The sequence below is a fragment of the Cryptomeria japonica genome, chromosome 5, assembly GCF_030272615.1.
Source record: "Cryptomeria japonica chromosome 5, Sugi_1.0, whole genome shotgun sequence".
NCBI lineage: Eukaryota > Viridiplantae > Streptophyta > Pinopsida > Cupressales > Cupressaceae > Cryptomeria > Cryptomeria japonica.
This window is the reverse complement of record NC_081409.1, coordinates 59424322-59449895: the sequence shown is the minus strand read 5'-3', so window position 1 is coordinate 59449895 and position 25574 is coordinate 59424322. Positions and strand designations below refer to the sequence as shown.

At 39.7% G+C, this 25574-nt stretch overlaps 1 protein-coding gene across 1 annotated transcript in view; it reads left to right on the top strand.

Annotated features, from left to right (window-relative positions):
• The window catches only part of LOC131032723 (probable leucine-rich repeat receptor-like serine/threonine-protein kinase At3g14840), a 169060-nt gene that overhangs the window by 26030 nt on the left and 117456 nt on the right, over nt 1-25574 (top strand). Inside the window, exons 8-10 of the mRNA XM_059220329.1 lie at nt 22319-22390; nt 22802-22873; nt 22980-23051. Coding sequence (XP_059076312.1) covers nt 22319-22390; nt 22802-22873; nt 22980-23051 — 216 coding nt within the window. The remainder of the gene's footprint in view (nt 1-22318; nt 22391-22801; nt 22874-22979; nt 23052-25574) is intronic.

The window sequence follows — 25574 nt, the reverse complement described above, 5'->3', positions numbered from 1 at the left end:
ACTTGTTGCTAATTGCCCCAGCTCCATTTTCAGCATTGGAATGCGTGCCCTCTCTATGATTCTGTTTGGTGGCGAGTTTCCTGTCCTACTTTGATCGTCCAACTCTCATTCTTCATTTGCATTCTATTTGAGCTCTTTTGGTGGTGTCACGAGAGAGTTGTGAACATTTTGGTGATTCTACAATGGCTGGTTTTTCTGAAAATTAGACTTCATTCTTCATACTTCAGGGCTGGTAACATGGTCTTCGATCCTCTGATTTCAGTTATCATTTCTCTTCAAAGTTAATTATGTAATAACTTGTTTAGTAGTACTAAACAACCTATTGTTTCTCATTTTTGGAAGCTAGCTTCATCCCACTAGATAAGTGGAATTGGCTGGTTGTACCGCCAAGTTTTGTGATTTTCAAGTCTTTTTCTATTTACTTGTATTCCCGCTGAAAAGTGGAAGTGGCTGTTATACTGCCAAGTTTTGATTATTAAGTTTTTTCAGTGATTTGTAATTCCCACTGGATAAGTGGAAGTGGCTGGTTATACCACCAAGTTTTGGGTTGTTAAGCTTTGCTTAATTTGTAATTTTCCCACAAGAGATCAGTGGAAGTGGCTGGTCAAACCGCCATCATGTAATGCTTTCATTGTTTATGTTTTTCTGCCATTGCATAAGTGGTCGAGATGAATATTTGCTAATGCTATTGGTGTTGAATGTTGTGTTTGAAAATTAAAAAAACTAAGTGGGATATTTCAGTTTGCCTTTGGAAACTTCTCATATGTTGCTATGTCCATGATAGATGATGATGCCACAAACCAATCAAGTACATGCCCAATCAATGTAGGAGGTGACAAATCAGGACTTTGGAAAAATTGAAGAAGAATAAGCTCCATGGGTGATGAAGATGGGTTGACAACACAGATGAGGCTATCAACAAAGAGGAGATGAATGTCCTTCCTCCAAATCTGCAATATGTGACTCCATAAACAAGGATGATATGTCTATAAGATATGAATCCCAACTAAGTCTGTTTGGAAGAACAATGTTTTGTTGCACTAAGTCAATGGAGGCTATGCATGAGCCAATGCCAATATGATCAAGAACAACAAAATTATGAAGATGATTGAGATGAGATCTCAATGCGATGAGTAGGAACATGAAGATAGGCCTTTGATCCATTAGAAAATGCAAGACATGTGATATACTCAAGCTCCTCTAAAGTATCATCATCAAAGGGTATAAAATCTGCATGTGCAAGGGGAAGAAGACAATCCTCTGCAGGATCCTCTAGGAATGGAGAAATATGAGGGTCTTGTTGTGACCATTTCACACATCGCCCCATCGCAAATGGGGACCCCCTCTTTTTGCTTGTTTTTTTTGCTCGTTTTCGCTTTCGCTTTAGGGTTTTGTTAGTTAGTTGGTTGTCTGGATTTAGGGCCAAGCCTTAGGGTTTTAAATTTTGCCTTTTCAAGCCAAAATCCAGTCATTTTTGAGAGCTTTTTGAGCTTCTTTTCTAGAGTGCAAATTTTTGAATGCAATGAATTCGCCAAAATGGTCTAATTTTCAATTGGAATGTTCATGCAGAGCTTAAACTTGTCTAAATGATGACCGTCAATATGAATTTTTGTCTGACTGAATATTTTGACCAAATTTTGACTTTTTTGAAGTTTGATCCTGGGCATTGGAATTGATTTGTTTTCGCCTCGTGAAGTGTTAAAATGTGGAAAATCTTGTTGTTTTGGCCTGTAGGAGCAAAATCGCTCCTGTCCCTCACTGAAGGACGGGAGCTCAATTTCAAATATCTCATCATCCTTGCAGAGTCCAGACAAATTTTACGTTTGAAGTGATAGAGAACGACAAGATCTTCCCATTGAATATAAATTGAAGATTTTCATGAGCACAAAAAGGCCTCCAGGAAGAAAATCGCTCCTGTCCCTCAGTGAAGGACCGGAGCTACAAATTCAATTTCGCCTTGTCCTTGCAAGATTTTGATGACTTAATGATTTGAGGACGTCCAAAGGAAGATGCTTTGCCAAATGAATATAATTTGAGATGCAAAAACGAAGGAGAATGACCTATATTGACCAAATCGCTCCTGTCCCTCTCCAAGGGACCAGGGCGAGGTACCTTGTAGCTCTCGTCCCTCTCCCAGGGACCAAAGCGATTTCCTCCATTTTGCAAAATCCAGACAAGGGTCAAGGCAAGTTTACGTTCAAAAACGAAGGAGAACATGAGATGAGCGCATTGAATATAATTTGAAGATTTTTTGGACGTCCATACCAGTGTTAAATGCCTAGTTCGCTCCTGTCCTTCAGGAAGGGACCAGAGCGATTTTTGATATAATTGCTTTTCTTGCAAAGTTACAAATAATGTAAAGGCATGGGTGGATAGAGTGAAGAAGGACGACTCCGTTGAATATAAACTTGGAACCTGGCAAAGTAAGATAAAGGCCACAAAGGGAGGATCGCTCCTGTCCCTCTCCAAGGGACCAGGGCGATATGATGGTGATGATACGTCCCTCCAAAGTTCAAGGTCGTCCCTCCAAGGTTCAAGGCCGATCCAAGTCAAGACGAAGGGTGGCGAAGACATCTCAAGGCATTTCCATCAAGCGCAACGTTGCAAAGGTCATCACATGGAAGGATTTGCGCTCTAAGACCCAGATCGCTCCTGTCCTTTGGGAAAGGACTAGAGCGATATCTACATAATGGCGTAAATTTCAAAAGGCAAACAAGTTTCAAGTTACCAAGAGGGTCGAAAGGACATCATTCCACGCAATGAAGATAATTGCAAGTTGGTAAAAACAAGAACAAGCACATAATAATGAACTTCGCTCCTGTCCCTCAGGAAGGGACCAGAGCGATATTAGATGTATTGATCATTTCATGCAAAATTCACGTAAGGACAATATATTGCAATGTTCTGGAGGGTCCATGGTATGACAACAAGGTGATAAACAAGAGTTTTGAACGTCCAAACATCGCCAAATGGTGTAAAGGCCTCACATCGCTCCTGTCCTTTGGATAAGGACCAGGGCGATCCTATCAAAACACTCACGTTCCTTCAAAGATCAAGGCGAAATGAGGATAGGAAATGCGAAGGACATCGTCGGGGAGACATTGCAAAGGAGATCGAAGTTTAAAAGTCGCCAAGAACATGGAGACATGGAGATCGCTCCTGTCCCTCTCCAAGGGACAAGGGCGATGTTAGACAAAGCGCATGATATTCTTTCAAAATCAAGGGCGCACAGGGTTTTAAATGACATTCAAAAGTTGATGCAAGGAAAGGATCGTACCAAAATGAAGAATTTCAAGCAAAAACATGGAGATCGCTCCTGTCCCTCTCCAAGGGACCAGGGCGATAATGATCATGAGATGCATTTACTCGCACAAGAGAGGCATTCAAATTCGAAGGACCACCAGATGATCGATTTGGGAGGTGAAAATGAAGGAGTTAAACGTTAAAAACGCAAGAATCTAGACCAAAATCATGGATCGCTCCTGTCCCTCTCCAAGGGACCAGAGCGATGAGGTACGTCCTTTTATTTTCATATCTTTGGCGCCAAATTTAAACAATTCGAATTTCATTAAATGCTTAATCGATTTAAAAATTGAAAATCTTATTTTTTATTGGCATTTAATATGGCGTTAAACACTTATTAATTATTTTTGCCTTTATTTAAAATCGAAATCCTCAATTAAAAAAACGCAAGGCATTAAATAATTAATTAATTAATTAATAAAAAATCGATTTGAGCGCTCATATGTGGAGGTCGGCCTTGTCATTTCATTGCAAATCATTCAAAAAAATGGTTATATTTCATCAAGTCGGCCAAAGGGGTAAAGGATGCAAGCGCTATATAAGGGGGGTAAAAGTTATCATTTCTACATTATTATTTTACCTTCTCTACATGCGAATTAAGGGAGGCGAATATAGTGCGAATATTATCCAAGGTGGTGCGAGTTTCATTCATCCAAGGGTGGCGCGCTTAGCTATCAAAGGTGGTGCGATCCCAAACCAAAGGTGGTGCGAATTTGAAGATCACGCCTAAGGCGAATTTGCTAAAGACTTGGAGATTTATTTGTGCGAACTTGAAGATCCATTCGAGACCACGTCAAAGGCAATAATTGAAGATCACGTCCTGTCCAGAGGTGGCGAAGTCAATTTTGAGGAGATCATATTGAAGATTACTTTATACCTCAATTTTGCCTAGGCAAATTTTGTTTTTGCATTCTAGAGTTAGCTCTCTATTGAGGTATGGCGATTTAATTGTTATTGTTTTATTCATTCCTCGCCATATTTCAAATTTTGAAATTTTGATTCTTGAATTTCTCTTGGCTCAATCGTTGTATTTTAGGAAATAATAACTCTAGAGACTTATCATAAGGTTTCCTAAAATTTATCTCTCTTATCTACGTTATTTATTGCAAAAATCTATTTCTTATAATGAAATGTTGTGTAGGTATGGCAACCCCAAAGGCGGGAGCATCCACCAGTCGCTCGGCTCTCATGAAAGAAGATCAGAAGACTGAAGAAGTGGAGACCAAGATCGTGTCCAAGTGGAGCAACATTGGAGATACAAACTTGGGGAACTTTAGCACGAAGAAGTTCCGAGAGGTCCCTTACATCGGCAAGCCATCACCTGTCGCCCGGAGAATAATAGAGAGTGGCATCATCAAGGCGGCCGGTTTTCCTCCAGCCATTCAGTGTCACGAGTTGATGATCGAGTGTGCCCGTCATTACAATCCACAGTCCAGGACAATTGTGTCCAATGAGGGAAACATTTTGGCGTACCTTTCAGAGGAAGCCATAAGTGAAGCCTTCCATCTTCCAGAGCACAGGGACATGATATACAAGAGTATTGAAGGAGCCAGATCAGTGTACGATGATGATCCAGATGCTTGCCTAAGCATAATCAACAAGAACTGGCTACTTAAGAGTCGTCCCCGTCTGAGCAAAGTACCGAACACACCACACAGGATTGATTTCCAAGAGGAGTACAGAGATTTAATTACCATGCTCAACAGAATTACAGGAGCACCTCATGCCTTCTATTTTGAGAAATGGATGTTTTACTTCATCCAGGTGATTGTTCAAGGAAAGGGTACAATACATTGGGCTAGGATAATTAGCCATTGCTTAGACGTACAGTTGAGAAGACTCAGGGCTACTAAGTCCTTCCACATGAGTTCATACGTCATCTATGCCTTAATCAGGAGCGTTGAGTACGCAGGACTACCTCACAGAGGAGTGATTGGTAGAGGACCCGGCGAGGTCAGAGTTTGTGAATCCTATACCTACTTGCATCATCCACCAGGGAAGAACTACAAGTTAATCAATGATACTTTCACGATGAACATCACAAGGACGTTGCAAGGAGGGATTCACAACAGATTATCTCAGGATGCCCAGGAATTCATCAAGAGGTACGGTGCTTGGTTCATTCAGTTTCCCAAGTTCACTTACATTAGAGTGTATGGATGTCCTTTACCTCCATACATGTTGCCGAGATACCCGACAGACAGGATTGTGTTACTTGAAGTAACAAGGCAGTTGGCAGCGTATGTGAAGGCATTTAGACACAGGCATCAGAATGGAGTTCAGGTACCTATTATTTTGGGTAATTCAGATGAGGTATGTCCTACTGTCTTAGCCATGGATGACGCAGAGAGGGAGTTAGCCTTGTATCCTTTTTCATCTTTTGCTTGGAGGAATAGTTTTGATCCACATGGACATTTAGAGGAGACGGTCGGTAGAAGATTTAGACATGAGTACCAGATTGAAGATTTTATGATGAATCTCCTAGATGATCTCGAAGTGAAACGAAAGATACATTCTAGATTGCCTTTGGATTTCATCAGGAAATGTAAGATTTACCGAGTAGCCGACCAAGCTCAGGACAACGGCAGGCACATCCAATCTTCATATGATAGAGAAAGCAAAACAATAAGTTTGAATTGGAATGAGCCCGAGGCCGTGGATTTAGATGAATTGATGGCACCAGTCTTGTCTTGTACTCGCAGATGGGTAGACGTTCAACATCAGAAGTTGAGAGAACAAGGCATAGCCATGTCTTTTACTTTGGAAGAAAAGCCAGCCGAAGGTGGAGCCAGTGTTAGTGAAGGCAATCCTAATCCTAGGAATTCAGGTGAAAGTAATCTTCGATGTGCCAGTGAGGGCAATCTCCATTCGAGAGGTTCAAAGAGAAAGGAAAGATCAGAAAAGAAAGAGCCTTCCAAGAAAAAGCAAGGTGCCAACAAAGATCAAGCACCAGGTACTTCTTCCAGGCCAGAGGATAGAACAGTTCGAGTGGAAGAGTCCATGGAATCAATGGTACAGAATGACAGGCAGGAGGAAGGACAGGCACAGCATGTTTCGTCAGATGGATCTCTCCAAGACTATGATTTAGATAATGATAATGAAGTAACATCTCCTCCCAGACAAGAAGAAATGGTACATAAAGAAATTCAAGTTCAAGAGACAAGATCAAATATCCCAGATTGGTTGAAGGAAAGATTGACTAAGGTGATCGTAATAGAGGACGAGGACAGTGCAATTGATTTAGAGAGCCTCGTGGGACGTTCACATATGACAACAGAGAAGAAGAAGGCTATAAAGATGTCCAAGATGATTCGAGATGAGACTGGATCTAGAAAACTGCAGATAGCTACACCGGCAGCAGACAAATATGAGGGTGAGATCCTAGCAGAGGACTATCATATACAGACTATTGAGTTAGGACCATCCACAGCAGAGCAGACTTTAGATGATGCCACCGATACATTTGAGGCATTGAAGGATAAGTTTAGAGAAGAAGTAGAAAAGAATAGAAAGCTTGAGAAAGAGGTCGGTGCATGGAGGACATATTTCAGTCACATCAATGAACCTTTGGGACGTCAGGATCCAGTTAGATCACCATTGCAGGCATTGCCCCTTCAATCAATCAATGAAGCAGAAAGATTCAGGAATATGGTCCAGCGTACATGTAGTTGGATGGATAGATCTCACACGGTGGCCATTGAGTTTGTTACAAGGATGTCGAAGATCACCCATCAGGCTATCCAAGTTCTTGAGATAATCCACAGATTGATGGCAACAGTAGCCGCATTTGCCCATACCAAGGACGTTGTCATCCCTGTCTTGAAAGTTATAAGACATACATCCAGAAGAATTTTAGCACAAGAAAAGATCTTGGAAGGTGATTCTCACAGTTTGTTTCAGTGGTCAACCTTACTCCATATAAAGAGTGTTCTCTTTGAGGACATCAGTGTTAGATGTGGTCAAGTTGAGGAGGTGATCAATCCGATCCAGGACAGAGTATTTGAGGTACTTCGTACCATTCTTGGCAGAAGGATCGAGGTCGAGACAGATGTGGATTTACAAGAATTTGAAGATAGAATCAAGATCATCTTTCGCAAGGACGCAGATGTTACAGATGAGCAATATGATCAGATGTATGCTACCATGCTCCTGATCGATAGAACGAAGGAACTTGAACCTACTTGGGACACAGCTCTTCTAGATGCATTTGATCAGGTTATCCACTTAGAAGAGAGTATCAAGAATCTTCCCGAGATTCCAAGCACAGAAATCGAAGGAATCGTGACAAAATTCATTGCATATGCTAAGAAAGAGAATTGGAAAGGGAATAAGATTCTAGATGAAAGGTTGTTACAGATGACATGACATCTTATTTCTCATTGGTTGATACCTCCTAGATTTTTGTGCCAAATTTAATATTTGGCTATGTATTTAATATTGTTCAGTAAAAAGGAGGTCATTTGTAACAAACCCTAATTAGGGTTTAGGTGTCATGATCTTGTCCATTGATTTACTTTCAATCTGGACCTTTCATTGTAACTGGGGATGCTATTTATACCCCCATTTTCCATTTCATTTGTAATAGAATAGTCAATAGAAAAATAGTGAATAAGTGAGAGAGATAATAGTTGATTAGAGTTAGAAGCAATTTTTATTTTGTAGCAAGATTGAGTCTTGAAGAGAGGAATTCAAGCAATTGTTGTACATGATGACTTGGAAATCAATAAAATATTGAAGTTATGGTGTTTTGTTGCAAATTTCTTAAGTTATCTTCATGGTTGTTGGATGTACTTGAATCACGCTCAATCGAAGTAGTTTGTTAATTTGAAAGACTAAGTGTGAGATTTGATATTTGGTAGGATTCGCTATCCAAACCACTAGCTTCTTGCTGATTGTAGGAACGCCTTGCGTGGTTAACTGGAAAACATTTTGAGTCCTTAACCTTCAAGCATTTTCGCATCTAGGATATGTACCTTCGTAGTAGTGTCCTTGGTCTTTGATGCATTGAATACCATTATTACCCTAGAAGATCGCACTAATTTCAATTGAGTTGTTATCTTATGGCAAAATTGAAGTTGGTTGAGTCTTGCCAAATCTCATTCATGCTAAGTCATTCATAGGGTTAGGCTAGATTAGACTTTCTTAAACCCTGTCCTTTTTCCATTTTTTAAAAGTTCCTTTTAGTTTAGTGAAATCTTCGAGCCTTTGGAATACGTAAGACGCCTTGGAGGAAACAGCAAATCACATCATACCACTAAAAAGCTTGTCCACACGTGGAGACCCCACTAAAAGAACCTTGGAGTCCATCTAACTGATCCTTTTTGCAGATCTTCAGCAGTTAGAGACTATTTTCTCAAGAGAGGATAAGATGCCTATTGGTATTTTATTCTGTGTATGATTGTGTACAAAATACACGTCAACAGGTCTCCATTAATCTGCCAAAGTTGAGTCCAAAGTGTGCAAGGACGTTCAAGGTCCGATATAGCACACATAGTGTCATAATCTACACTAAAACAAATCACACCTACAACATGGTGTATGATATTACTCCAAGTTGATTTTCCTCTTGGAGTTGCTAGTTTAGGTACTAGTCCATACAAATAAGGCAACATATCTAGCCACCTGAGATGTGTTAGAATGCCATGTTGCTAAGACTCATAATTTCCTTTTGCCAGGTTGATAGCAGAAGGACAAACATAAAAACCCAAGATACCTCAAATGAAGTTATCAGACCCCAAAATTCTTAGCACATGTAAAGCACATCAAAGTGTTGTCTGTATTTTTGTATTCACAAAAATAGACAACACCTTTAAAATTTTTGTTAAAAATGAAAATTTTTACTCTAAGGCATGCTTCCTGAAGCAAAATTTTGCTTCGCCCTTGGACTGGCTTAATCCGGAGTCCATCCTTGATCCATGTTTCAAATTTCATCGCATTTTGAGTTCGTTTGGTTTTTTCTTCAATTTTGGGTTTTTTCTCCTTGACTGCAGGTGGGAAATTTTCCTTGGATTGCAAGTTTTATTTTTCCCTTGTTTTAGTGTTGTAGGGAAATTTTAAAACAATTGCAAATGCACTTTATTTAAAACTTGTCACTGGAAATTCTTTTTATTTCCCTCTTACTTTTTATGTCTTTTAAGTCATTGTAGGAACTTTTTGGATAAATTACAAGTGAATTTAAAATTATAAGTTTAAAGGAATTTGTAATTTCTTATAAAAATTCCTACTTAAGTGATTTTAAGTTGTGATAGGGATTCTTTTTCTCTATTACAAGTTTTAATGTTCTTTTTACTTGTAAATGGGATTTTATTTCCCTATTACAAGTCTTTTGTTTTAAGTCATTTTAAAACTTGTAAAGGGGATTTTATTTCCCTATTACAAGTTAATATGACATTTGTTTTTGCTCTTTCCTCTCTCAAACCCGAATTTGCCTTAGGAGTGAAAAAGTGAAGCAATTAAAACTTGTAAAAGGGTTTTTAAAACCTGATTACATGTCTTTTGCAAGTTTTTAAAACTTTTTTCCTTCTCTCCAAGAACCCGACCTGCGTTTTTCTCCAAGGAGTTCGAATTTGAATCCATTTCTTTTGCCTTGAATCTGGATTTGATGGTGCCAAGTGTTGAGAGAAGGAGGCGTGGGAGTTTTTGATTCCATTTTTGATGATTTTCTTGCCACGTTTTTGCCCTTTCTTAGGCATTTTGAACCAGCAAGTCGTGGCTCTTCTTGCCACATGTTTGGCACTCTTCCAATCCATTTCTACAACATTAATGGAGGCGTTTTTGGTTTCCTTGCTTCCATACGTGGTTTGCTGGGCATATTGACCCGATCTTCTTCCTCTTTGGATGCCGTTTTTGGTGCTTTTGGTAAATCCGAGTTTGTTAAGTCGTGACAAGGGTTTCAACATTTTGGTTTTGCCTTCAATTTAAGGAGCTGATTATTTCTTTCAAAGTTAAGTTCATCTCTTTGAAAGGCATCTTGATCAAGCAAGGTATGTTTTGTTTTCACTTTTGTCTTTATTTTATTTTGTTGTATTGAAATTCCTTGATTGATCATGATAGTTGTTTGTTTTGTTCTTGTTTCAATTCGGGTTTGAGAGAGATCTTCCCATTCCTACCCAAGTCTTGAATGCAATTTGAGAATTGTATTGTTTTTCCCCTCACATTTTTCCCTCTTTACTTTCATTCGGGTTTTTTAAATCTGATTGCAAGTAAGATGGAAATGTTAGTTTTTTCCCTTTGGTTGAAAAGATTTAATCTTCTTTTGCCAAAACTCCAAGTTTCAAAGTTGTCAAAAGCTTGTCTTTCCAATTTCGGGTTTTAAGAACCTGATTACAAATAAAGGTTTTTCCTATTCCCATGTGGTTAAAATGAAGATGATCTTTCAAAATTCATTTCATATCCATCCGCACTCATTAACCTTGTTCACAAACTTCATTCCCATCGTTTTTCTCATGTCAAAATCCCATTTCTCGCACATTCCTTCATTTTTCTTATTGCAAGTCTATTTGCATTTGGGTTTAAAAAACCCGATTGCAAATATGTTCTACCTCACTTACATACTTGTAACACATCTCCCAAGATCCGAAATTGGCCTAAAGCCAAGTTTCAAGTGTTCCTATTTATTCATCATTTTCCTCTTAAGAGGGATGGAGTTTTTCCGTATTAAGAAGAAGAAATACGTTTCATTCGGCTGATCTTGATGTTGCTTTGACACTTCTAGATCTTCATTGCAGCATGCCAGGCTCTTGTTCGATGACTGATTTACCGTCATCTTTTTCTCAAAAGAAGATGAAATACAAATAGGATTAGTACTAAAATGAGATCTCTCCTTCCCAAGTTTCCACTCTCATGGAGCACATCAAAGATACGAAAATAGGGCATGTTGACATGTCAGAGTTCGTTAAATAGGTGGAGGATCCCAAGGATAGCAATATGCAACGCCTGTTGGACAACAACATTCACCATGCTTCTTCCTTTCTAGTGGCTGCCCTAGAACTTGAGTTCGTTCTTGCTTGTGCTAACCATTTTGACAAAGAGACAAGAACTATCAGGAATGATAATGGGGAAGTGATAATCCGTCTTGATGCGGATACTATTGAGAAGGTTTTCAAAATACCACCAGCACCTGTGTACATAGAAATCTCCAGAGATAGTGCAACTGAGTACTATGTTTCAAGAGAGAAAGATTGCAAACGCCATATCAATAGATGGATCAGTGAGCCATGAGCTGCTTTTACACGGTGGGCTAAGTTGTACCGTTGTGATTTAAAGTGGGAGATCGGAGACACGATCACTCTTCTCAGCAGGATGATGGATTTGAAACATTCTAATGTTTTTGAACCATGAATGTATAAGTTCATCATTCTCATAAGACAGTCTCAACACATGTCTTGGGGTGAAATCATCAGTGATACCTGTTATCACAAAGGCTCGCACCCTTGCTGAGCTATCAACTCAGCAACCTTGTGAAACATGGAAACAACCCCCGAAGATTGGGACCTTGCGCAAGGGGGTTGAATCTCTGGAGAAGGCCGACTTCCTTCTCAATCCAGGTGCAGGTGTTGAACCAACTCAACACTTCAAAACTTACTCCTAGGCCTATCCTAACAACTTGCAGAGGTAAAGGGAAGAGAGAATTGCTTAAAATAAAAGGAGGTGATGCACCAAGAAGAGATTGTTCCTCTCCGTACCTGAAATGACACAAAGAATCAATTGAAATACCCAGGAGATGCACAGACTTCAGTTGTATGAGTGACCCCAATGCATGTATAGAGGTTAGAATTCGCTGAATGTCAAGAGGGGAGAAGGTTTCCCACAAGTCACACTCAGAAATAAGTTAACACAACATATATGAGAGAAGAGCCACAAAACATACACCTATGATGAAGGTAAAGAAACATACACAACATACATAAATTTGAAGGAAGGCAAGAATGGTAATTTCAATTCATTATAAGGCCAATGGTCAAACTTACAGTTGCATAAATGCAAGATAAATACAAGAGAAGTGAAAGACCATAGGATAGCTCAAGTCAGTAGGGAGAGAACCTTTTACAATGAGGCTTAACAACCTTTATATAGAAAATTGGTTACAAGAGTGACCATGACCCCTGTGTGTGCAGTGAAATGTCAGTTTGGGAGTGCATGCACTTGACTTCTGTACATGTAAGCAACCTAGCCATACCCTGAAAAGGCAACCCTAAGAAGGGTGGATTGATTGACCTTCCAAAGTCAGAGCATGCAGACATGACATAAGTCACCACAACAAGCATGGCCCTGTACCTCTCTTGATGGAAATCTTGCCAAAAACATTAAATGCACCCTTGTGGCTCCACAAAAGAAGGTGCACAAGTCACAAAAGTTGTCGAAGCATTTAAAGCTTTGAGAGTTGATCACGCCACCCGGAAGTGTTGCCAGTCGGAAAGAAGTCCGAGGACTTCGGAAACTCGTGTTCCCGAAGTGGGGAAGACAAGGAAAGAACTTCAGAACCTCGAGGTTCCGGGAAGGAGAAAGGAGAGCTGCAGGGGGGTTCCAGAGTTTCGGGGAACTGAAAAAAGGGCTAAGGAAGGAACTTCGGAACCTCGGGGTTCCGGAGTTCTGGGAAGGAAGAAGGGAAGCAAAGGAAGAGAACTTCGTGACCTCGGGGTTCTCGAGTTCCAGAGAAAGAAAGGAAGAAAGGCTAGGAGAGAACTTCGGAACCTCAGGGTTTCGGAGTTCGGGAGAAGGCAAGGGAAAGGAACTTCGGAACCTCGGGGTTTCGGAGTTTCGGGGAACTGAGAAGGAGGCAAGGAAAAGGCGGGACTTAGCAAAGGAACCTCGGAACCTCGAAGTTCCAAAGTTCGGGGGAAGGGAAGAAGAAGAGAAAGGAACTTCGGAACCTCAGGGTTCCAGGGAACAGAAGAGGAGGGGAAAGAAAGGGAGGAACTTTAGAACCTCGGGGTTCTGGTGTTCCGGGAAAAGAAAGGAGAGGCAGCAAAGGGAAGGAACTTCGGAACTCCGCGGAACCTCGAAGTTCTGGAGTTTCGGGGAAAGAAAGAAAACGAAGAGGGAACTTCGGAACCCCGCGGAACTTCGAGGTTCTGGAGTTCTGGGGAAAGAAAGAAAACAAAGAGGGAACTTCGGAACCTCGGGGTTCCGGAGAAGAAAAACAAGAGAAGGCAAAGAGAAGAAACTTCGGAACCTCGGGGTTCTGGAATTCTGGGGAAGGAAGAAAAGGCTAAGGGAGGAACTTTCTCCGAGCAAGGCAACACCTCATACTTCATAATTCTTCTGCTTCTCCTTGATCAACTGGGGTAGCGCTGGTCCATCGATCGTATCTCCGATCGGTTTTTACTGATGGACCAAGGGTGTCATAAAATGACAATGTTTTTGGCAATTTCTACGGGATGCTTGCCTGCTCAACATGAAGTCCAAAAGCCTTGAGATGAGTCATTGAAAGACCCAAAACATGTGTGTGCCATCACTTGGAGGAAAACTAGAAACTAGAACGTATACCCTCTTAAGGAGAATGCGGCAGGTGCACAAGCACTTATGAAAGCAAAACAACTTCTAGTCTAATATTTACATAGTCATCAACACCCTCTTCAGAAACTGGGATTGAGATGAATCCCATTCACTGGGATTGGAAGAACTTCGCCATCAAGCCTGGAGAGATGAAATGCATTGGCCTCCTCGCAAGTAGTGATGACATATGGGCCACTCCAGATAGCATCAAATTTGGAGTGTCGCCCAGCTTTGGCTCTGTCTGCATCCCACTTGAGAACTAGATCTCCCTCTTTGAAGACCCTTTTAGTCGCCTTTTTGTCAAAAAATTTCTTGACCTGCTCTTTATGAGTCTCAAGTGTATGCATAGCCTGACTTCTAACCTCCTCCAGCTCCATCAGCTCAGCCAACCTTACTGTCATGGCATCATTCTTTGTTAATTCCAGCTGATGTGTTAGTTTAAGAGAGGGTAACTCCAGGGAAGTTGAGAGTCTTGCTTCTTTCCCATATACTAGCATGAAAGGGGAGTTACCGATCGCCCTCTTGGGCGTGATCCTGTCAGTCCATAAGGCTGTCCTCAACTTAGTATGCCATGCCCTCTGATTGTCTTCAATCGTCCTTTTAATTATCCTGATGAGGTTCTTGTTGGAAGATTCAGCTAAGCCATTACCCTGAGGGTAATAGTTGGATGACGTCTTCAAGTATACACCATGCCTAACTGCCCAAGAACTAATTTGGGTTCCAACGAATGCCCTGGCATTGTCTGATATGATGGTAGAGGGGACACCGAATCTTGTCACAATTCCATCAAGGAATTCCAGCACTGAGGCCTCATGGCATCCCTCAATGCGACTGCCTCTGTCCACCTAGTGAAGTAATCTGTTGCGGCTAAGATCCACTTGTGGCTAGCACTAGAAGGTGGATTTATCATGCCAATGAAGTCTAAATCCCATTGTGCGAATGGTTGATCTGCTTGGATGGGATGAAGAGGTAGGGCAACTAGTCTTTGTTTTCTAGAGAAGAGAGCACATTTCTTGCAATTCTTCACCCATCTATGTGAGTCACTGAATAAGGATGGCCAGTAATAACCAGCCCTCATTATTTTGATAGCTGTAGTCCTTGCAGAGAAGTGGCCCCCTGAAGAGCCATCATGAAATTCCTCTAACAATCTGCTGACTTGGTTTTGCTCGATACATCTTAGTAAGACTCCATTAGAGTCTCTTCGAAAAAGAGTGCCATTCACTAAGACATACGGAATGGACTGCAACCTGAAATGCCTTCTTTTGGTCCTGTCCAAACCTTGGGGGTATCTACTTTCCATTAAGAAGGTGGTCATGTCACTTACCCAACTGAATTGAGTGTTGTTGTCAGTTGGTTGATCCTCTTACAACACAAGGGCAACCTCTGAAGTAGTCTCAGAAGATGAGACAAGCTGTTCACATAGGCCCTTGCCTCTTACAAGCTTGGTGATCTTGATGTTGATGTCATACTCCATGACCTTGGTTATCCACCCAACCCTCTTCTCACTGATGTCCTTGTTTAGAAGGAAATCTTTGACACTTGCATGTGGCATTAAGAGCTGGATCTTGTCATTGGACAACATGTGTCTGAACTTTTTTAATGCACTTACAATAGTGAGGACCTGCTTCTCTACATAGCTATATTTAAGCTCATAGTCCTTTAGCCCCTCACTAAAGAAAGCAATAGGTTGCTCAAATCAGAGGTCCTTAGATATGTGCGTGAGTGTCCTACTTGTTTGCAAAATAAACAGGAGCACACTTTTCTAGCAGGTTTATTGCAGCCCCTACCCATTCCGAGTAGGAAGTGGGAGTCTATCTTGTTGGATTTTATCATGGGCAAGTCTAGGGTAGAGATTCCATCTATGTTGTGGTGGACAAGCTTATGAAGTTTGCACACCTTTTTCCGCTCACCACTACATATATAGTCGTCCATGGCAGATTTGTTCTTCAGGGAAGTATTTAGACTTCATGGGTTACCGAGGAGTATAGTTAGTGACATGGACAATAGGTTCATGAGTCACTTCTGGCAGGAGTTGTTTAGACTGAGTAGCACTGAGCTCACCTTGAGCACCAGTTACCACCCCTAGACTGACGGGCAGACCGAGCTTGTCAATAAGTGGGTTGAGATACCTTCGAAATTACATATTAGGGTAGCAGAAGGCATGGGTTAGGTGGCTCTGTTTGTGCAAGTATTGCTACAATATGACCTACCACATGTCCATCCGAATGTCACCATTCATGGCGCTATATGGGTATGACAAGCCCAACTTTCTAGATTTGCTATTTGGCGACAGCAGATTGCCTAGCACCAAGGACCTATTGCAGGACAACCAAGATATCATGAGGTCCTTGAAGGAGAACATCCATAAGGCACAAAATTAGCAGAAATAGTATGCAGATCAACGCAAGGTTGAGCGTTCATTTGAGGTTGGTGATATGGTATACCTAATGCTACAGCCTTACTGTCAGTCCACGTTGAGGTAGAGTGAAGTAGAGAAACTCAATCCACGATATTATGGACTGTTTAGGGTCATCAAGCGCATTGGTGAGGTGGCTTATGAGTTAGAGTTGCTAGCAGACAACTAGGTACACAATGTCTTCCATGTGTCTCGCCGATACCCGAGAGAGGAGATCAAGAAGGGGGGTTATCAGGGAATATTTGGTGTAGTGGAAGGATCTGCCAGTGGAGGATGTGACATGGGAGAGTGAGTAGATTTTGCAACACCCGGAGTTGAGGTTGCTTGAGGACAAGCAATCTTGAGGACAAGCAATCTTGAGGAGGGTGGACCGTAATGTTCCCTTCCTAAGAGCAGATGGTTTCTAGCAGGGTTAGCCTACATCAGGGTTCTTGCAAGTTAATACAATGGATAGGGAGCCAATTCAGGGAGTTAGGTGACCTTTGGGGTTTGTGAAAAGTTTCAGGAGCTTCGAGCCAGTTTCCTATTTTTTAGGAGATTGGCAGTCAGCCTAACGACCACCTGGAGCTTGTGGAGACTTGCAGGGGGCTTTGTGAGCCTTTTTTGATGTTTTGAGACAAACTCCTATTTTTTAGGAGGTTCCCTATGTTTTAGGGGGAGACTGAGAGTCGGCCTGCAAATCATAGACATCACCCGAGGGCCAGGTGCATCATCAGTTCTCAGTTGGGGAATGACTCAATGATGATTTTGGAATAAGGAAGAAATAATAAAGTATTCATTTTAATGATTTTAAATTGAATAAAATAAAGGGGCTTATTATTGAGTACTTTATAATATTAACAAATTAAAGAGCCCCCACCCCCCATGGCACGCATCCCTAATGAGTACTGTTGATGTGTTTTTTATGACTACGTCTAACACATAATAAAGTTGCTTAACGGTCACTTCACTCTCTCTTGATCAAAGTGCGATTGCATGCTAAGATTGCAAGAAGTTCAAACAATCGACTCCAAGGTTCCTTTATGCTACGGACGTGACTCAGTTGGCTGATGTGATTGTTGGTAATCCAAGGGGCCTTACATTTGCATCATTCTTTCACTTCTTTGTTGTGGCTAGAACTCCATCATCGGATATGGCAATCTTGTGATGCTTTTGCTTTGAACTTATTAAAATGAACTAGAAATATAGGGGAAAGGGTTTAGAAGGATCTAAATCTATTCCTAAGGACAGTGATATCAATAGTTAATGCTTTGGTGGACAAATTTCAAATAAACCAAGCTCTGCTTCGCCAAGTTCAACTACAACTCCGCAAGAACTAGTGCAATCTTTTGAGGATGTTGAAGAATTTTCAAATCGAGAAAGTGCATTTGAATACCCAAAACAACGCAATCCAAACGACTGTCCACAACCGAACTTAACACAAGTTTAGTGGCTCAGGCTAACTTTACACTACAACTTACAATTAACAAGATGCAAAAAGTATGAACCATGAAAATTCATCAGACACCATTACATTCTCCATTGAAATCAAAGCACTTTACTATTTCTAATCTAAGTGAGGAAGTGAAACCATGCAAGTCTTGAAAAAATAACTTAAGTGGACACCATCAGAGAACAAAGTTTCATTGTTATTATCTCAAAAATTATCGCAACAATTTCATACAAATCTCCCTCCTCTACAAATGAGGGGGGTCACCCCTTTATATAGGCCTCAGGCCATGATTACATGCAAAACCCTAATTAGGGTTTCACCCTAGAAGATTCCCCACTCAAGATGCAACAAGTTGGGAATCAGCAATAAATACCCCCATAAAGCCCATATACAATTAATTACAATCCTTCCAAAAATGGCACCCATAAAGCATTAATTAACCATTACATTCAAAAGGTGCCCACTATGCAATGAATGCACCCTCATGCAAAAATCGCCCATGATGCCATAAATGCACCATCATCTCCTGAACGTGATGGTTGCATGCAGAAGGAATCTGCCATAATGCCATAAATGTGATGATTGCATGCAAAGAGATGCTTCATTAATTCAACGTGCGTTGACTCGGCTGCCACTTGGCGAGAAAACCTTGGAGAAAGAAAACTTCAGGAGAGAAGAATTTGATCCATGAAGAATTTTCTTGAAGTTTCTCAAATTTTCTTGAAGTTTCTCGAACTTTCCTTGCTTTGGAGGAGACTTTTTTAATGATTTTCCACCATCTCCTATTTTTTAGGAATTTTCCACAAATTAGGGTTCCACGGTCTAGGAGAGAAAATTCCCTCACGACTCCAAGTCTACCATCATTTTCAAATTCGGATGATTCTTGATGCTCGAGAATGGATTTTTTGAATTTTTTTCCTGGGGGGGGAATTTCTTGTTCAATTCATCCTTGATTTCTTCCTTGCCTTAGAAATTGTTTTTTCCACCTTCAATTCTTCCCGGTGTGGAATTCATGTTGTGAAGGAATTCTCCTTTGGAAAGAAATTTGTTCCTTACCCCTGAGGAAGGAAATTCTTCATGCCTTAGCCAATTTTCATGATCTCCAAGAACTATAGCCTGAAGGAAGAAATTTCAAACACTTAGTCAATTTTTCACCTTTCTTGGAATTCTGTCCTGAAGGAAGGAATTTACGACACTTAAGCCAAATTTTCACCTTTCCTGGAATTTCTTCTTCTTGGGTGCAATTATTCCTTGAGGAAGGAATTTTTTTAATTTTGAACCTTTCTTCCTGAACCTTGATTTTTACGTCTTGCTTCCAACCTTGGGCACATTTTGGAACTGGAGAAGAAATTCTGGAAATTTGTTCCTCAAGGAAGGAATTTTTGTGCTCTTTGAATTCATCATTCCACAGGGAGCATTTTGACCAATTTTTCACATCTCCTATTTTTTAGGAACTTTCCTAAAATTTAGGCCCCGGGTCCAGGAGATATAAAATTCTCCTACGGATCCAAATCTGCAAAAATCTTGAAATTCTGATGAGATTTGATGTCTAAAAATAGATTTTCCAAAAATTTTACTGAGGAGATTTCCTGCTTCTGTTCATTCTTCCTTGACCCTTTTATTTTCATGCCTTAGACAATTTTATCAGTTTTCCAACTTGGGCATGGAATTCACCATGTCTTGGAATTTGATCATTTTCCATGCCTTAGCCATTTCAATACCTTTCCAGGGCGTTGATTCTTTCCTGTCATAGAATTTGGCTTTTTAAGATTTTCCATGCCTTGTGTGTTTTGGTGTCTTCGTTTCACTTTGGGTGCTATGTAGGGAAAGAATTCACTATTTCTTGTCTTCCTTTATTTGGTGCCCCTGTCAATTTCTTGGGTGGAATTTCCTTCAAGGTAAGGAATTCATGACTTTTCCTTCCTTCCATGACTCTTCCACTTTGGCGCCCTCCTAAGGAGTAGGGCAAAATTTTGTTGTTGAGGAGGAATTTCATCAAATGTTGAATCCTCCATGACCCCTCCATTTTGGCGCCCTGCTGAGTGTTTGGGCAGAATTTCACTGTGGAGGAGGAATTTTGTCAAATGCTGAATCCTCCATGACCCCTCCATTTTGGTGCTTGTCCTTCATCTTGGGCGGAATTTTGCACTGGTGGTGCCTCCTTGATTTTGGCGCCTGTCCTTCATCTTGGGTGGAATTTTCCACTGGTGGAGGATTCAATGAATTTGTGAATCCTCCATGAGACCTCCATTTTGGCACTTGTCCTTCATCTTGGGTGGAATTTTGCACTGGTGGAGGATTCAATGAAATTTGTGAATCCTCCATGCCTCCTTCATTTTGGCGCTTGTCCTTCATCTTGGGCGGAATTTTGCACTGGTGGAGGATTCAATGAAATTTGTGAATCCTCCATGCCTCCTTGATTTTGGCGCCCGTCCTTCAATCTTGGGCGGAATTTTGCATTGGTGGAGGATTCAATGAAATTTGTGAATCCTCCATGCCTCCTTGATTTTGGCGCCTGTCCTTCATCTTGGGCAGAATTTTGCACTGGTGGAGGATTCAATGAAATTTGTGAATCCTCCATGCCTCCTTGATTTTGGTGCCTGTAAGAATTTGGGATGATTTTTCCAGACAAAGAGAATTTTTCCGAGCTTTCCATTTCAGGAGTGGGCTTCCAGCACTCAACCATCTTCTGGCTTCTCTGTCTGCTTTCTGACTTTCCGGAATTAGAAATAGTTGCAAATGCCTGATCTTCATCACCTTGCCAGAATGGTCTTGCTAGAAATAAATTTTTCAAAAATAGAAACTTTCAGAATGTCAGCGTTAGACCCCAAAACAGGACACAGGAATGACTTACTATAAATAGAAACTTAATAAAAATAGAAATTACTAAAAATAGTAAGTTTGATATTTGGCAAAATGACAACATTCCGGGACTCAGTAAAATCCCTAAAAAATAGGAACTTTCTAAAAATAGAAAGTTGCTCCGTTTTGGCTCAAATTTTACTGGGAGGTTCCTTGAAGGGTCTTGATTCCAATCGTAAGTTCAGTTTTTCCAAAACCCTAAAATAAACCCTAAAATTGACGAAATAGGCCCTAGACTTAACTAGATTTGCTCAAACGAAAAGCAAACTTGATCAAAATGACCCCCAAACACTCGCAAGCTGAGGGAATTGATGAGACTGCCGCCAAAAGACCCAACAACAAAAAACCAAAAGACCGAGAGGGCCTTAAAAGTAGGGGGTCCCCATTTGCAATGGGGCGATGTATGAAAACGTCACAACAAGTACAAGCTGTTTTAAAAAGGGGAAAAGGGAAATTATATGAAATAAAGGCCCATGAAAAAGTTCACCTAGGTTGAGAAAGGAGATGAAATAAAAAGTAAGAATATTCCAAGTAAAGTTTAAAGATGCCACCCAAAAGGGTTCCATTAGGGCTTGGAGGAATAAAGCAAATATTGGAGGCTTCATTTAGACATCTTTTGGCATCGTTTTTACAAGAGAAGACTTGGTTTTCAGTACAATGACATTTAGGGCAGAAATTGCAGGTTGTAGGGATGAAAACCCCTTCAATTTGGAAGGCCTACAGGAGTGAAAAATCTCCCAAGGGTCTGAATCAGCATTCTAATTCAGGAAAATTTCAAAAAGAACTCATTTTCAAGGGTGCAGCAGCAAGAAGAATTAGAGAATTGGCTGAGTTCCCTGTCCAAGGGCAGATCTGACCATTTTGGCATCATATATCAGCGCCCCAATCACTTGCAGCAAATCGCACATTGCCTAGAGCCATATTGTAGCCTTTCCTACTCAGATGTGGCGTTTTCCAGTCATCATTTTAGCAGATCAGATTAGAATCAGATCTGAAAGTATAGATCAGACCTAACCAAAGGCAGATCAGACCTGATATATGTCTGAAAATACAGATCAGGCCCCGAGGAAGCATTCATTTGTGAAAATTCAGGCCTACTGGGTCATTTCCAGCCAGTGATAACACTAAATCAGACCCGTACTTGTTTTGTGAGCTATGTAATTGTCAAATTGATCCTAATACAGTACCAAAGGGTCGGTCTTTGTTGCATTGATTCAGTTGTATTGTTTTTTCTCAGCATTCTATATTTGTTATTTTCAATTGCTTTCCAAAAACCCAAGCAAAAAATCCCCCCAAAAATCAGAAAATTGCAAAACCACACAAAAAATTCAGAAATCAGAAAATTTCCAAAGAAATCAGAACTTTGCATTTAAAGATGTAGGGTGGATCATTACAAGAAGTGCACACAAAATTTGATAACAATTCCAAACAATTGTTGAAAAATGAGTTGTTCTAATAGTAAAAATGGGCCATATTTTCAGCCTTTCAGGTAAATAAGATGATGGACAATACTAAATAATGTTTTCATACCTTTAACGTCTGTTGAAAATAATTGCATAATGTACATCCTAATTATTTTTTCACAGTTTTTTAATATTTTGTAATTAGATCAGTACTGCCTTACACTATGGGTTTGACACAATCAGATAATTTTCACTGAACCTTCATTTTATAGCAACACTCTTATATGTTTTTCTGTTTGGCAGCTTGGTTTAAACAGTTTTTTAAAGACTTTTGAATTTAAAATTCCATAAGAATTTTCATAACCTGTGGTTGTTCTTATCAAATTCATTTTCTTGTTTCCACAGTGACCTGACTCGGAACTATCTTAACGGTTCATTACCTGTAGAGCTGGGATCTTTGGTCCATTTGAAAAATTTGTAAGCTTTGTGATTTTATGATGAGTTTCTATTGTCACTTGTGTAAAGCAATCTTTTTTGTAGTTTACCTCAAAGTTTTCATTTGCACATAAAGTTCCTTAATGTTAATTAAACCCTAGGCTGTTTCCAATCAGCCCTTTGAAGCTCTCTCCCTCTCTTTCTCTCAAATCAAAATACAGATATTATATTTACAGGTTGAAATACTAGAAACACTTTCAAAATGATAATTATTTTCATGGATTGAATCTAGTATGTAGAATTGCTCTTTGGAAGATTACGATTCTGCTTCAGATAAATGTTGATGATGGGCAGTGGCACATATGAACTGAAATTATCGTACACGTGCATTGAGACTGTCTGTCTGACTTACCATCTTAAGTGTGTTTGAAATGCTTGATTTATTTATTTCAGGTCACTTGGCATAAACCGTTTGTCGGGCTATATTCCTAAGGAATTTGGAAACCTTAGTAGCTTGATTTCATTGTAAGCTTGCTATCTGATCTTTTACACATAGGACTTCTGCTCTAATTTCTAAATATAGATAGTGATGCATATATTTTAATTTAATAAATCTATGTGTGGTTTATAGGGTTCTTCTTTCAAACAATCTATCTGGAAGATTGCCACGACAACTTGCAAAATTGAGTGCTCTTAAGAAATTGTAAGTTGATGTAGAACCTTTTCTCAGCAAATTTATCCTACTTTTTCGGGTCCATTCTTCATGTATTTATGATTGACTTGAGATAAATATTCCATAGATATTTTTTTAATTAGAAGTAAAGGCTTTATTTATTTACAGAGTGAGCAAGAGATGTATCAGAAAACACAAAGTATATCATTCCAAGGGGGCAGGTATAGCCAAAAAATCAAAGTCATGAGAAGTATCAGTATTTTGGGATCTGAAATGTTGGATGGAGGCTGAAAAGATGCTTAGCTAAGTGTCTTCATAGGCCCTTTTATCTTCTAAAGGGTTTAGCTTTCTAGGGATATGATGCCAGCTGGTTTGGTTGAAAATTTGAGAAGCTTAGTGACTTGAGCAGGCACAATGCGGACCTGGATAGATTTAATCAGTAGTTTATCCAAGAGGCATTGGATTATCAACTTGTAGTCTCCATAAACATTGAGGGTCTTCAGATTTTCCCTGACAGAAAGAGAAAGGCTGTACTTGCATGTAATTGACTGCCTAATTTTTTTTTGTAATTTTGACAAATGTTTGACAAAATGCCAAGTAATAATAAATGCCAAGAAAATGACTATTCACTTGCTTCAAAAATAAGGTAATGGCCATAGTAGTTTTCCAATACAATTTCCACAAAAATTATATTCACTGATGTTGGTAATTGGTATAGAATCAAGAAACCCAAGTTCAATTTTCAATATATGAAGACGATTGAAAAAATATAAATTTTGGCTCTATGTAAAAATAAAGATTATACTGATACTGCTGTTACAATATTTAATTCAGATTTGTACCTTTAAATTTGTCCACCTTAGCTGATACAACTTCTGGAAGAATAGTGTAGCTAATAAAGACAAAGTATGCAGTCCAAAGAAATAGAATGCTCTAGAATTTGAGTGGCAGCTGATGTGGAGGGTGTAAATGTTGGAGTAATTAGGTGACCCTACAAAACCCCCAAGATTCCTAAAAGAGCAAAAAACCTTCCACAAGAGAGAATGACAAGAAAGATTGCTTCAACAGTGCAAAATTGATTGAAATGATAATTGGGCATACAAAATGTACATGAGAAGCTTTGCTTATAAAGGCAATGTGATGAGGTAGGATGATAACTACCCTTGATACAAACATTGAATGCATGATGCAAATATTAAATGCTAAGTGACCAAAAGTAAATAATGAGACATGCCTTCATTATAAGAAACTTCTAGAATGCCACCTTGAACAACTAATTTAGAACCTAAGTAAACTTAAGATGTGAATAGGTTCCCACTAATAATTACGTAGGTAATTACCTTATTCACACCATAGAAGCAAACATTTGGAATGAATCGCGATTATACGCGATTAATTGGGAGTCGTCAAGAAGGCCGATTTTTTCCCTAAATAAATCGGTAAAAATTGGTCAATGCCAGTCAACGATTTTTTGCATTGTAAATCACCAAAAATCGCGATTAAAACCCGTTTAAAATGCAAAAAAACCCCCAAAAATCGCGATCTGCAGGTTTCTTCAAGGGGCCTTACGTTTTCGATCTGCAGGAACAGGATTTTCCTAAAGCTAACAGGTTCTCAAAAAATAGCAAAAGATAAGGTTTGCAAGAGATGAATTCTAATCTAATCCTAAGAATGACTCAATGTAGGCTAGACTTGGTAAGATTCTACCAATTTCAGTATTGCCAAGGGATTACAACTTTACTGGAATTGATGCGATCTTCTAAGCTTGATTAGTGATTTTCAAATCATCAAGAATTATAGATGCTACCATAAAGATACATATCAATAGTTCAATAATGATTGAAGGTTCAAGCAATCTCAATATCTCCAGTTGACCACACAAGGCGTCCTTACAATCAGTAAGAAGCTAGTGGTTTGGAACATGAATCTCACCATAGATCAAGCACAACACTTAGTCCTTCAAACTTAAATACTACTTCGACTGAGAATGATTCGAGAAAGTAAACAACCATGAAGATAGCCACAAGAATTGCAATAAAACACCATAAATTCAATATTTTATTGATCTCGAAGCCAAAATAGACAACAATTGTTCGAAATTCTTTCTTCACTACTCAATCTTGCTACAAAATAACTTTCTTCTTTCCAAAGCTCTAACTATTATCTATCTCCTTTACATCTAATTTCTAATCTTCTAATGACAAAATGAAAATGAGTGAGGGTATATATAGCATCCTCAATTACAATGAACGGCCCAGATCAAAAGAAGATCAATGGCTGAGATTCTGACACCTAAACCCTAATTAGGGTTTGTTACAAAAAGTTCCCCTTTTAGATGAACATTATTAAATGCATAGCCAAATATTTAATTGACACAAAAGTCGAGGAAACATAGACCAATGATAATTAAGATGCCACATCATTCTATAACAACCTTTCTTCTAGAATCTTATTCCCTTTCCAATGTTCTTTTATATGCAACGAATCTGGACACAATTCCTTCAATTTCAGCAATAGGAATCTCAGGAAGATTCTTCATGCGCTCCTCCAAGT